Here is a 14,676-nt window from a genome sequence, read left to right on the forward strand (position 1 = left end):
TTATAAAGGCCAAACGGCCCATCTAGATCAGTGTTTCTCAACTTCTTCAAGCCAAGTACCCACTAAGTCTAACAAATATCAATTGAGTACACCCAACCACCAACCGCCCAAGCTCCACCCCAGACCCAACCCAGCTCCTGCCCCCATTACTAATTGTAATGCAATTTCTTCTATTCATTTTTCATATACTAGTACACACAATATACACAGCAGATATAAATTCTCAAAAATGACACATTTAATCATTATATTGAAAATAAAATAATTTTCCCTACCTTTGATGTCTGGTGATTTTATTTTTCTAATCATCTTTTCCCAGTCTCTGGTTGCACTTTCTTCTGTCTTTGCTCTTAAATGTGTTTCCAGGGTCTTCTTATCCACTGACTGTTTTTCTCTCCTCCTTCATTTTCTTCCCTGCATCCATCTTTGGCATTAACTTTTAACATTCACCTTTTTCCATTTTTCTGCTTTCTTCTCAAAATCTACTTTTCCATGTCTTACCTTCCCTTTCTCGCTCTCTCCTTCCCTCCCCATTTCCATGGTCAGACATCTCTCTTTCGTTCCTTCTCTCCCCCAGTAGTCAGACATCTCTCTCCTTCCCTCATTCCTCCCAGTGGTCTGACATATCTCTTCTTCCTTTTCCCCCTTCCCACAGTCTGGCATCTCTACTACTACTACTACTACTACTACTACTATTATTATTATTTCTATAGTGCTACCAGACTCCCCTCTTTCCCTGGTCTGGCATCTCTCCCTTCCTTAAGTCATCTCTCCTCCCCCCCCCCAGTGTATCATCTTCCCTCCCTTCCTTCCTCCTTTCTGCTCCCCCTCCCTGTCCAACATTTATTTATTTCTTCCTCCTGCATGTTGGCCTTTCTTCCCTCCCCAACCAATATCTCTCTTTCTCCCTCCAGGAGTCCAACTTTTCACACTCTGCTTTCTTCCCCTTCCTCTAAGTGACATTTTCCTTCCCTCCTTTTACCTCCCCATCCATCTCTCTCCCCTTGAGTCCAACACTTTCTGCCTCCTGCATGCTTTCTCTCTTTCTCCTCGCCCCTTCCTACAAGTGTGACATCCCTCCTTCCTACCCCCACTCACAACATGCTCTCTCCCCATGCACCATTTCTCCCTCCCCTCCATCCTATGTCCACTTCTCTCTCTCTCTCATCAAGCTCACTCCTCCTTCAACAATTTTCCTTCCTTCCCTCCCCCATCCCCATTCACAACTAATATGCTCTCTCCCTATGCATCATCTCGCCCTCTCCTCCAGCATGCAGCACCTTTCCCTTTTCCTCTTCCACCATGTCCAGTAGTACCTCTCCTCCCTTCCCTTCCTCCTCCATGTCCAGCAGTACCTCATCTCCCTTCCCCCATGTATAGCAATACCTTATTTATAATAATAATAATTTATTTTCTTGTATACCGCCCAACCAGTAGTTCTGGGTGGTTCACAACAGGAGAATACTGAGACATTTCAGCACATGGTACAGTTTCATAGAACACACTATCTATCCCCTTCCCTTTCCCTCCTCCCCTGTCCAGCAGTGCCTCTCTTTTCCCTAATTGCAGCTAGCTATGTGTAATCCACCAATCAGGGAGACAGAGCTGGGGATTGATGGCCAATCATGAGCACTTCCTTGTAGAAGCTCCAGCTCTTTCTCCCTGATTGGTGGATATGCAGAGCTCTCCCAGTAGTGAGCCTTGGCGTGAGATCTCCCCTCAGGAATCTTATTAACTCAAGCCTGCCACCACTCCCTTTAGCTGTGCAGAGGAGCGCGGGAGAGACTGGGCAGCATAACTGTGCAGCTCCGGAGCCAGACTACCCTGCATTAAACTGATTCAGCACAGCAGGTACCAACAATAAATATGTAACGTAAAAAAATAAAAAAGAGCGGAAGGGGAGAGAATTACTGCACCAGGTATCTTCTTTCTGTTCAGCAAATTCTGCCTTAAATCAAATTCTTTGGGACAGCATTTCGTTGATATGCCAACCCCACCCGACTGGGGAGAGGGAGGGAGAAGGGGTATTGGTTTTAAGCCTGTTCTGGCAGATGTCCGATTTTGTTTTGAATTTTCTGTAAAATACAATTAAAACTAAAAATCATAAAACTGTCAGAAGTAATTGCAGCTTTTTATGGGGACCAGTAATTTTTAGGGGGGGGGGGCACAAAGGATTCCTCACAGGATGGATGGGGATGATGGAGATTTTAGCGGGAAAGGGTGGAATTCTGGTGGGGACAGATGAGGACGGGCTGGATTTTGGTGGGGACGGATGGGATTTCTGTCTCCATGCAACTCTCTAGTCCACCAACCGTTATTAAGATGGACTGTGGGAAATCTACTGCTTATTCCTAGAAGAAACAGCATGAAATCTGTTTTACTCCTTGGGATCTTGCTAGATACTTGTAGCCTAGGATGGCCACTGTTGGAAACAAGCTTGATGCAACTTCAGTGTCTTCCAGGATGGCAATTCTTATGGTTTTTATATTAACATGTTGCCTTTATTTATGCTGTGACTAAGTCATCAGAAAACATATGAAGCATAGAAAGTACTTCTCTTTTCTTTTGCCAAAATGGGCAATACACCAGTATGTTCACAGAACATTCTGCAACCATGTTACAGATTCTGGAAGCAACCATTTGCTTTGTCATCATAGTTTTGCCAAGAAGCCATAAGAACTTTCTCTAGCTATGTAGATCGTTGTTTTCTTGGGTGTCAATCAGTAGAGTCCTTCTGGTATTATAAATGTTGGCTACCTTCCATGGACATAAGACAGGAATAACAAAATTCAATGTACTGCAGAGTGCAGCCAAAAATAAGATGCCATACTTTATAAGAAAGATGCCAAGGCTTTCCCCCCCCCCCCCCCCTTGATTTATTTCTCAGGTTTCTGCAGCACAGCTATAGAACAATAACTTAAGTCTTTACAAGCACACCTACCTGTACATGAGATATGTAGTGAATACTTACTGTATTACATTACTCAACAAGATAACTGTTAATATAGCAGTTCCAATCCACTTTAGTATTTACTCCTTAATATATACTGAAGAAACTTTATCTCAATAGGCTTTACTTACTCAAATGTTTAGATCAAATGGCATTTTTCCTTGTTTAGCAGTTTGACTATGTATTTACCCCAGAGGTGGCTAAGTATATTCTATAAGTTCACCAGGATACTACTTGAATGAAATATATTACATAAATCTATGTTTTAGGATCACACAAAATAATTTTATCATTCAGTCTACAGTATTAAAAACTGGACCTCACATAGTTAAGGTTCATCAACATATCTAATTACTAAAAATATATGCATAGCAGTGAATGTAAGTAAGCCCACTGCCCAGAGACGGAAGGAAGGTGGCTGCCAACTTTAATATACCACCACATATAAGAAGCTGCATGATCAAGGCACCATTCATTACTCATAATCTATGAATCATAAGTACAAAAGCTTTCAAAACCAGTAACAATAGTATGTACTCGTGAACGTCATAGAGAGGACAGAAAAGACAATAATAAGTCTACCAACCCTAAAGATAATACCTATTGATACCTTAATTTTACCTCCACGTCCAATGTACAACCTCTCACAGGATCATCGCTGCAATTTTTGAAATAAGAAGCACACTGAGCAACAACAAAAAATGTATAGCTCCGACTCCTCAGAGAAGAAAGCGAAACCTCTTGTGTTTGATTGCTTCAAGGTAGGGAAAAGTGCATCCCTCCCCCAGTGTGAAAGCAAGCAAGGCCTCGGCTCTCCGCCTCCTCCCCCAACTGGCCACCGAGCACTTACCGTCGCTGTCCTCTCGAATGTGAGGGAACAGGAAATCCCGCACGGGTTTGATGTCCTGGAAGCGACAGAACTCCACCAGCGAGCAGGACATTGCCGCCGTCTGCGCGTCCCGCGCTCCCTCCTTCCTTTCAGCTCCCGGACCCGCCGCGGATAACCAGTGGGCTCTGCGCGCCTCTAACTGCACCGTGCACCGGACCTGCCAAATCAAACAGGAAGCAGTCACCAGCTGTGTCGCGGAGAAGGCGATCTGCGCACGCCCAGTACCATCAAATTCCTCCATCACTTTCCGCCAGCCCGGCTGCCTAGTTCATTAGCACCATGGTAACCGCTGCCTTGTTTGCAGGGCACGGCTTGCCAATTACAACATGGCTGCCGCAGAAGGCTTCCACTGGGACATATCAAAGGGTTGTCAGCGCGGCACCTGATCAAAGGGAGGAATTTGAATCGACGAATGCGTTTGTTTCTCACCTTCTGCTTTAAAGAAATAGGAGCTAGCTGTAGGCGATTTGAATTATCCCTTGCTGTTGTTTCTGTAGCCTGTAGTTTTATGGGGTTCTGGCAAAATGGTATGGTTGCCGACTTATCTCACTTTTTAAAGATAAAAAAATAGGAATTTAAAACAAAACATAAAAAATAAAATAAAATACTTTTTTTTTAAATTGAACTAACAATACATTTTTGTTATGGTTGAAAGGCAATGCCTTCAACAGATCAAAAATATCAGAATTTTTAAGTGAAACACAGAAACATTCCAATCAGTCTCACAGGAAAAGGGAAAGGGTGAGTAAACTGAGCGGCAGAGAAAAATGGATGGGTGAGATTATACTGTATAAACACGAAGGCAGATAAAAGCCAAATGACCCATCTAGTCTGACCATCCACAGCATCCACTATCTCCTCTCCATAAGAGATCCCACGTGCCTGGCCCATGCTTTCTTGAACTCGTCTTTGACTCCACCACCTCTACCAGGAGACTATTCCAGGCATCTACTATCCTTTCTGTAAAAAAAAAAAAAAAAGGTATTTCCTTATGAACTCCCCACCCCATGGCAGTGGGTTTCTAACAGAACTGAAAAGGAGAAAATCTTTATGCTTTGTTTAGTTCTTAACCAGTATTTATCTGTTTTGCAGTGAAACTGAATGGGAATCATTGCAACTGCCACCTGTTGGGGACACAGGGAAACTACTAGGGTTACCAGATTTTCTTTTAAAAAAAAGACACTTGGACACGCCCCATTCTGCTCCAGCCACACCCCATTCCACCCCCCCCAGCCACACCCCCACATTTACCTCATATTTCCTTCCTCCATTTCCTTCTTTTTTCTGCCATGCCTCCCCCATCCTCCTTTTCCTGGCTCCCAAGTTATTACCCAATTTGGGGAAGCTGTCTCCCAGGCCCATGGGGCTAATCTTGCAGTAATCTGGGGCCCTTGGTCCTTCCAAGAGTCCCCAAGGGGCCTTTCTCCCCTGTTAAGCTGCTAATGTTGATCTGCACCCTGGAAGACTGTTTCCTCTGCTGGGCTGCTAGTGCTGACCCACACCCCTATTGGACTGCTAGAGCACTCTGTACCCAAGCAGCCTGGGTTACTGGCCCAACTTTTTAGGAGCACCCCTAGTAGTCCACTTCTGCCTGTCCACAGCATACTACCTCTGAAAAAGAGCTCTGTTTCAAGTTTCAAGTTTATTAGTGTTTTTGATTAATCGCTTAATCACAATTCAAAGTGATGGACATAAGAACATAAGAATTTTCCTCCGCCGGGTCAGACCAGAGGTCCATCCTGCCCAGCGGTCCGCTCCCGAGGCGGCCCTCCAGGTCTATCACCTTAAATCCGAACAGGACTATTAACAAACTTAACAAACAAGAAAAAAGGGGAAAAGGGGAATTGAACAACAAAATATTAAAAATAGAATAATCAAGGAAAAAACACAAGGTAGGGGATGTAAAATTCCATAGTCATAATCAACTCAATAAATAAATCCAAGAGGGATAACTAATAATCGAAAGCATCTTTAAAAAGAAAAGTTTTTAAATTAGTCTTAAATTTATCGAGGTTGCGTTCTTCTCTCAAATAGATAGGAAGAGAGTTCCAGACTGCGTTCTTCTCTCAAATAGATAGGAAGAGAGTTCCAGACTTGAGGGGCCGTAATTTGTCGTCGTGTATTAATGATCTTGAGAGAAGGAATTGTCAATAGATGTTGTTCATTTGATCGTAATGTTCAACCAGTAACAGAGTTTCCTATCTAGGGGACCACCTCCCAATTATGCAAAATGCATAGCTATGACTCTAGGCAGTGAAAAATCATGCAGGCTCCTTTGAGCAGTTCAGTTTGCTGGGTCCATCTTGCCCAACTAGTTCTCCTCTCCTTTAGACTCAAGGGGGAGGGAATGACTTTCCATCTCCCCCATTTTTTATTCAGCTTTTTTAAATTTATATCCCTCCACTTATCTGAACCCACAAGGTTTATTTCCACTCAAGAACCCCTATTAAACAAGTCACAGCATCACTCAGAAATGTCAGTGTTTTCATCCTTCAGTGCATTATTTGCATGGTTACATAACCCCCTTCTGTTGCATAATGTAAGTAGACTGGGTGCAGTTCCCTTGTGTCCCCAACAAGTGGCAGTCACAACTGTTCCCATTTAGTTTCAGTGCAAAATAGAAAAATATTGGTTAAAACTAAGCAGAAACCCACTACCATAGGGTGGGGGTTTCATAATTATGCAAATAATGCACTGAATTATGAAAGCACTGATATTTCTGAGGGATGTTCCACACAGGCATCTAATAAATAAACCTAGTGCCCTTGAGATGGCCCCCCAAAGTGACAAACTGGGTCAGGAACTGGTTAAATAGAAGGTGACAGAAAGTGGTCAATGGAGATTTCTCTGAGGAAAGAGATGTTACTAATGGTATGCCTCAAAGTTTGGTTCTTGGGTCTGTTATTTTTACCATTTTTGAAAGCAATATTTCTGAAGGACTGTCAGGTAAAATTTGTCTCTTTGCAAATGATACCAAAATCTGCAATAGAGTAGACACCCTTGATAGTGTGAATGAGAAAGGACCTAGCAAAACTTGAAGAATGGTCCGAAATTTGGCAGCTAAGATTTAATGCTAAGAAATGCAAGGTCATACATTTGGGCTATAAAAACCTGAGGGAATGGTACAGCTTAGGGGGTGAAGAAGTTTTGTGCATGAAAAAGAAACGAGACTTGGAAGTGATAGTATGTGAACTTAAGGTGGCCATACAGGTTGAAAAGGTGTCAGAGAAAGCTAGAAAAATGCTAGGGTGCATAGAGAGAGGTATTGATGATGCTCCTGTATAAGACTCTGGTGAGACCTCATTTAGAATATTGTTACCGCACCTTCAGAAAGATATAAACAGAATGGAGTTGGTCCAGAGGAAGTCTATTAAAATGGTTGGTGGTCTTCATCATAAGACCTATGGGGACAGACTTAAAGATCTCAATATATGCACTTTGGAGGAAAGTTGGGAGAGGGGATATGATAGATGTGTTTAAATACCTACATGGCATAAATGCACACAAGGCAAATATCTTTCATTTGAAAGGAAGCTCCAGAATCAGAGGCCATAGGATGAAGTTAAGAGGTGATAGGTTCAGGAGTAATCTAAATAAATACTTTTCACAGAAAGATGCATGCAATAGTTTCCCAGTAGAGGTGGTGGAGACAAAGACAGTGTCTGAATTCAAGACAGCTTGGGACAGACACGTGGGATCTCTTAGGGAGAGGAGGAGATAGCGGATGCTGTGGATGGGCAGAGTGGATGAGTCATTTGGCATTTATATGCCATCATGTTTCTCTGTTTCTATAGTCACAGTACACTGAGAAGATTGCTGTATATCACTTACTGCAATGTATGATGGCTTATGAACATCTTTTTTGGTAACAGCACAGACTCCAGCTGATTTTGACTTTCCCTCACTTCTTTACAGTTAAGGATCTAGCCCGTGCATATTCCATGCCCCTTGAAATATATTGACTGAGTAACCTCCACTGGGAGCCTGTTCCAGACATCCTCCTCCTGTACTATAAATGGTAAGAGGGAGTTTGGATAACTGGTTATTTTAATAAATTAAAACCCACTGTCAGAGATTTAATCATCTACGGTAAATATTTTTGCACTGCTAGATTAGCATTTGCTATTGAGGTTGTACAAGTCTTGTTTTATTATGATTACATAATATTTAATTAACTCACAGTGTATGTTGGGTAATGTATATATTGTACCCACTGATTTTCAAGCATATATTCAGAATATGCTTCAAAAGGTTTCCCCTTGAAAATCAGGGCAGCTACAGAAATGGAGCACTATTCTCCAAATGCAAATGTGTGCATAGAAGATTCCCATAAGGTTTCCCATGTGTGCATTCTCCCCTGACCTAAGCCAGCCCCATCTCCTCTGTGTGAGCAGAAGTGCTTATGCTGTAGTCTATGCAGGTGCTTTCATACAGAGTGCAGAAGGAGTCTGGCAAATTTCAGCAGGGCATTTCCCTGTGGCAAATACTTTGAAAATTGCCCTTTGTCTATTTAAACTTTAATAAGTGTTAAACAGGGGACATGCATTAAACAGTAGAGCTCACTACAGTGAAATATTGAAATATGTATTGATAGATTTACTGAATTATGTATAGGTCATGTTTTATGCAATACAAAATGGAGATCTAATGGAGATCTAAATCTTTTCTAACATAAGATATTCATCAGGTTTACTCAAAGTTATATTATATTGTTTCATTTTTAAGAACCAGGATATCTTCTTTTTTTACTTTCTAATTGTGTTGGTGAGTGAGGTCGGCCCTTGACCAAAATTCACATCAGTAACCAAGTGCCATCTAGCAAGAGAAGCTAGCAGATTGAAGGAATCAAAATTAAGCCTGACCTACAAGTGTATTCATTCTGCAGTTCCTCAGTATCTCTCCTGTCTTGTCTCTCCCTGTACTCCACCCTGTAAGCTCCATTCATTGGATGGGTCTCTCTCTTCTCCTCTACTGCCAACTCCCAACTCCATTCCTTCTGACTCACTCCGCCTTATGCCTGGAACATTCTACCTGACTCTGTGCATCATGCCCTGTCTCTGGTGGTGTTCAGATCCAGACTTAACGCCCACTTTTTTTGAAACTGTGTTTATATCCAACCCTACCAGCTTGTAAAAGCACCCATATCTGTTGTCATTCCCTCTTTACTCCCCTACCTCTAAGTCCTTTGTTTTTTCCCATCTGAGTTGCATATACGAGGGTCATTTAATAAATAATGCACACTACTTTTTTTATTTACATGTTTATTTTTTTAAAAGTATTTATTTACAATCCTTCAATATAGTCTCCCTGCTTTGCAATGACCAGGTTCCAATGTCCGGGAAGCTTCATTATTCCATCCAAGACTGTTTTTGTTCAGTTGCCGAATGGCTCAGGTAAAGCTCTTCCAGAGATGCAAAATGATGTCCACGCATAGGTTGTTTCAACTTTGGAAAAAGGTCAAAGTCTGGTAGACACATGTCTGGACTGTAGGGAGCATGAGGTAACACCTCCCAGCCGTATTCACATAGTTTTTCAATGACATTCCCTATATGCAGAAGAGTGTTGTCATTAAGAATGAGTAGCTCAGTCAAGAGCAACTGAGGTCGGGTTTTGTGCATTTTTCTGCGCATTTTTTGCAAAAAATCATGATAATACACTGCTGTGACACTTCTTCCACATGGAAATTTGTCTGTGATGATGATGCCTTCATGATCATAAGCAAATATCATCATTTGTTTGATTTTTGATTGAGCTCATCAAAATTTTTTTGGTTGTGGGGAAGATGAAGCTCTCTACTTGTTGGACTGTGATTTCAGTTCCAGCTCAAAGTCTCTGACCCACATTTCATTAGTAGCAACAATGCGATTCAAGAATGCCTGACCTTCAACGTTGAATCTTTGTTTCAGCATGGTTGCATTGTCCAGGCGTCTCTGCTGTTGTTTAGCAGTCAAGAAGTGGGGGACCCATCGCACAGAAATTTTTCTCTTTTTTCAATCATTTGTCAGAATTCGGCAAGTGGTGCAAGCAGAACGTAATTTTTTCAAAAGACTCATAAAAACAGGCAATAATGAGCTTTCTCTGCTTTTTTAGTTTCCGTTGCATTTGAAGCCCTGACGCAGCGGGTAATATGTCAATCCCGCAAAATGCAGGCCGTGTTGGACTTGATTAAAACATATTTCAGCAACGGCTCCAAGTCTCAACAACAGGCAGAGTTTGTGAGATAAGTACTGCCGTCCAAAAGATGTAAAGTACTTTATTGTTTATGAACTTTATGAACTTTTATGAGTCTTTTGGAAAATATTACGTTCTGCATGCACCAGTTACCAATTCCCCTTAAAATAAACCTGTTTGGCACTTTGAACAGTTTGGCACTTTATCGAGTAAAAATTTAATCAAGTACAAATAATTTAATTAAGTATAAGAATTTTTAACACTTTAGTATAATAAAGAATTAATTTTTAAACGTATAAAATAGGCAGGTGATTGGAAACCTATGAGGTGAACAGGAGCGTGTAAATTATTACACAAAAGAACCCTGAAATTGGGTAAAATGCTCCACAGTCTGAGATATACAACCACAGCATAAGATAGAGCTTTTTAGCCTCAATACGATAGCCGTTTTTCTTAGGCTTTAATTTTACATATATAGCCAGATCCACACTCTGTCACACAGTCACCCAGAAACATCATGCAAATGCAGATCCAAACTAGAAACTCTTTCTCACCACTCATCCACAACCTCCATCTGCAACCTATTCCAACATGGAAAAGCACACAGTCCCCCCTGCTGCAAACATGAAGATAACCCTCCCCCACCACACCCACAAACATACACACTTACTCAAACACACCAAACCTAGTTGCTTAAATTCAAACACCCATCCTAAAAGCACACTTGAACACATATAGTCCCACCTGCTCAAATACACAGGAATCAGTCATTAACCACCCAAGCAGTTGCACATTCACATATACAGTGCACGATTTCCTCAACCAATACACTGGATTCACAGCTAGATTGGCATTGGCCTGTAAATGGAAAAAAACTTCACTCTCCCCTCTGGAGGTTGTGTGCCAAAAATTGGATTACATATTTTTGATGTCTAAGTTAACTGCTTTCAAATCAGATCATCTGGTACTCTTTTATAATATCTGGGACCCCTTTATATCTTGAAAGGAAGTTTACCAACAGTGACCCATAAATTAGGCCCTTGACTCCCTCGCTAGCTAACCATTGTTTCTTTGACAAGGGATAAGGACTCTTTGGGGGGGAGGGGGATTTGGGATTAATTTTACTCTATTTTTGACTTACACGTATGCTGCTATATTGACTTTACTCTTTGCTCTGTAATAAGTGTATTTTTTTTTCCAAAATGTTATGAATATTGTATCTGATCTATATAAAAATCTTGAATAAAGAAATTTGGGAAAAAAAGAATACTGCTCCATTTTGTTAACGTATCCCAATTCTGTTATGATTCGAGTACCCTCTCTTCCATTTTCAACATTATGAAATTAACACCTCACATAGGTATGGAGGTGGAGAAGGTGGCCATTTTATAAAGGCAGCTATGTATTCATTTTATTAGCACAAATCCTGCAGAAGTCACCTCAGGTGAAGAAGGCATCACCTATAGGCAGGCTTTGGGGTCCTCTCTTCAAATTCTGACCTATGCTTGAATATCTATCTCCAGTTCTGATTGGAAGATGACAGTTTGGGATAATTTGACTAGAAATAGGAACATTGAGTTGTTAACTTTTCCAAAGACTAGGCTAATGGTCCTGAATTATCTTTTAACTATGTGCCCAAAGGAGGGTTTCAAGATCTCTAACTAAAATTAAGGCAGTACCTGTCTCTAAAATTTATTTGCCAATAAGAAAGAAGAAAGGAAATGATGGAGCAATGGATTCTATTGTTTTAGCAGGTAGTTTAGATCAATGGTTCCCAACCCTGTCCTGGAGGACCACTAGGCCAATCGGGTTTTCAGGATAGCCCTAATGAATATGCATGAGAGAGATTTGCATATAATGGAAGTGACAGGCATGCAAATCTGCTCAATGCATATTCAGTAAGGCTATCCTGAAAACCCGATTGGCCTGGTGGTCCTCCAGGACAGGATTGGGAACCACTGGTTTAGATCTTCCTGCCTTTTAGGCCCTTCACATGATAATATATCCTGTATAGTATAGCAACTCTTGATGTTTTGGGCTCAGAAGAGGATACATTTCTTTAATTTAAGGAAGTTTCTTTTTGTGGTAAGAAGGTGACTGTGTTTCCTGATGTGGTTAAGGCCACTTAGTCTAAGAGGAAATTATTTCTATAGTATAAACCTCAATTTGATGCTTTAGGGATGATTTTTTTTTTCCAATTCCACTGTAATACATTGTTGTGCATTAGGAGCATGCTACACCACTGAAGATTCAATTCAGATAGAAGTTTTTCTTCAAAGTAAAAGTCCATAGTGAATGTTTTTCTTTATTAACCTAGACTGTTTTCTAATGGGGTTTATCATATTTAATGGTGATTATATGAATTTGATTTTTGATTTTGATTTGATTTCTTATATACCGCTATACCGTGAGGTTCATAGCGGTTTACAATGAAGATAGATTAAAGATACATTAAAATAAAATAAATAAAAATGGTACTTTGGATTTCTGATGTTATTTTAGTTACTATTGTTTATTATTTCTATACCGCTACCAGGTGCATACTGTACAGTGCTGTTCTTTCTATAAATTATTATTTTTTTACTTTTGTTCTCTCTCCAAATTGATGTAGACTACAGCAGTGTTTCTCAACTCAGTCCCGGAGTATCCCCTTGCCAGTCAGGTTTTCAGGATATCCACAATGAATATGCATACACTGCCTCCATTATATGCAAATTTCTTTCATTCATATTCATTGTGGATATTCTGAAAACCTAATTGGCAAGGGGGTACTCCAGGACTGAGTTGAGAAACACTGGACTAGAGGAAGTCTTGGAACAATATACAGTATGCTTAAAAACCAACAATATTGCTAACATTGAATTTCAACATTAAGATGTCTCCTCTCCCCCTTTGCGATTTATAACATATGATATTAATGTGATGTAAAATATGCAGACTTGATCTTCATCTATCTCTGCCATTTTTGGGACACAAACCATAGAAGTCTGCCCAACTCAATTCATATTTCTCCAACTAATGTTGCCATCAAAGCCCATCATTTTCTGTTTTTGCTATTTAGGGGACATGGACTGTAGAAGTTTGCCTGGCACTGGCCTTATTTCCCCCTATTGGAGTTGCTGAATTAGCACCTCTACTATCATAACACATCAGCAGCTGTAGGTTGATTCTCTCTTCTTTCTATTTAGAGATCCTCTGTATTTATCCCATACATTTTGAAATTCCATCACTGTTTTTCTCTCTGCAACCTCCACTAGGACATTCTAAGCATCTACTACCTGTGATGGGGGTATACACTGTCAGCAGGTAGGGGGGAGACATAAAGAGGAGCAATATGCTAGAACCTACGCAGGTAGGGGGGGAGATATAAAGAGGATATATGACTAGAACCTGCTGGGTATAGACTCTTCCCATGAGGCCAAACTGGAAAAAGTCTAATTTGCATATACTTTGCATATAACTTAATGCTCTAGAAAACTCACCTAAAGAAGAGGAGGGGATTCAGTCTGACCTTGGAGTGCACTGTATAATCAGATGATTCATCTCAGCTTTCATGTGAGATGAACAAAAAAAATGAGGAAGATGTCATCACCTTAAAAAGAATAGGACCCATTCCACAAGAACTCTGAGCCCAGAAAGACTAGCATAAGTTCTTGGCAAAAACAATTTCCAGAATGACTCTTGAGGAAATGCATGTTGGCTTGTGCCTAATTTCCAGTAAACCCTACCTTGTTTAACCAAAGTGTGGCCAAGGGAGATTGATTGTACCTCTGACCTCTTCTCCCTTCTTTTCCAACCTGGGAATTCCTTACCTCCATGTGTACTCATGTTTCAAGAACCACTGCTCCTCTTGGGAAAGGGATTTTGGGGTCAGATTCAAGGGCTGGGGTATTGGCATTTTCCTGTTTGTAAAGCAGCAAGATGGTACTGAGGTGGTTTCTGACAACACAGATCCGTGTAGTATGTTCACATTCTGAAGCAGCCATAAATGTGCAATGCTGGCTGACAGAGCTTTTCTAACGCAGATAAGCTTTTTAAATGTTGAAATTGTTTTAAATGTTGAAATGTTGGATTTACTTGCATTGCACAGAGCACCAATTTAATTTGTGTATAAGGAAGTTTTTTTGTTAATGTCTATGAGGAATTTTACCCTATTATACTTGTCACCTGTCTCTGTAGGGTGGAGGTTGGGATCTGAGGCTTTTTCTCCTCATTTTTCATTTTATAGGTTGGTCTGTTTTTCTGGGCACATGTTACAGTGCCCCTGTATTAGTGTTTGTGATACGCATATATACCTGTTTTGTTTTTGATGACAAGTAGAATTGTATTTAGTTATTACAATATTTTTCTGCTTTCTTTTGTATTGGTTCCATTCTCCTGAATATGATGACATACTCCTTTTATCTAGGGTATAATTACTACTACTACTGTTTAGCATTTCTATAGCACTGAAAGGTGTACACAGCATTGTACATTTGATATTCAATAGACGGTTCCTGCTCATTGATATTCAATAGACGGTCCCTGCTAAGAAGAGCTTACAATCTAATTTGGACAGACAAGGCTTCTCAGGGCTGGGGAGTTTCTTGTAGAAGGAATGATACAATGGGTATAGGTATCTGATAGTGAGTGGGGGTTAAGAGCTGAAAGCAGCTTCAAAAAAGCG

General features: G+C 40.6%; 1 protein-coding gene and 1 long non-coding RNA gene across 4 annotated transcripts in view; one reads left to right on the forward strand and one right to left on the reverse strand.

Annotated features, from left to right (window-relative positions):
* The window catches only part of RAB3GAP2 (RAB3 GTPase activating non-catalytic protein subunit 2), a 191,409-nt gene extending 186,720 nt beyond the window's left edge, over positions 1-4,689 (reverse strand). For 2 of the 3 annotated variants that reach the window (XM_033936866.1, XM_033936865.1), the window contains exon 1: positions 3,801-4,232. In XM_033936866.1, the coding sequence (XP_033792757.1) occupies positions 3,801-4,080 (280 nt within the window). In that variant the 5' untranslated portion in view covers positions 4,081-4,232. Of the gene's footprint in view, positions 1-3,800; positions 4,233-4,268 lie in introns of those variants that run through there. The other variant, XM_033936867.1, reaches the window with a different exon arrangement.
* The window catches only part of LOC117356929, a 28,656-nt gene continuing 18,151 nt past the window's right edge, over positions 4,172-14,676 (forward strand). Inside the window, exons 1-2 of the long non-coding RNA XR_004538742.1 lie at positions 4,172-4,297; positions 7,755-7,857. This is a non-coding gene — a long non-coding RNA (uncharacterized LOC117356929). The remainder of the gene's footprint in view (positions 4,298-7,754; positions 7,858-14,676) is intronic.

This window comes from Geotrypetes seraphini, chromosome 3 (genome assembly GCF_902459505.1).
Source record: "Geotrypetes seraphini chromosome 3, aGeoSer1.1, whole genome shotgun sequence".
Classification (NCBI taxonomy): Eukaryota; Metazoa; Chordata; class Amphibia; order Gymnophiona; family Dermophiidae; genus Geotrypetes; species Geotrypetes seraphini.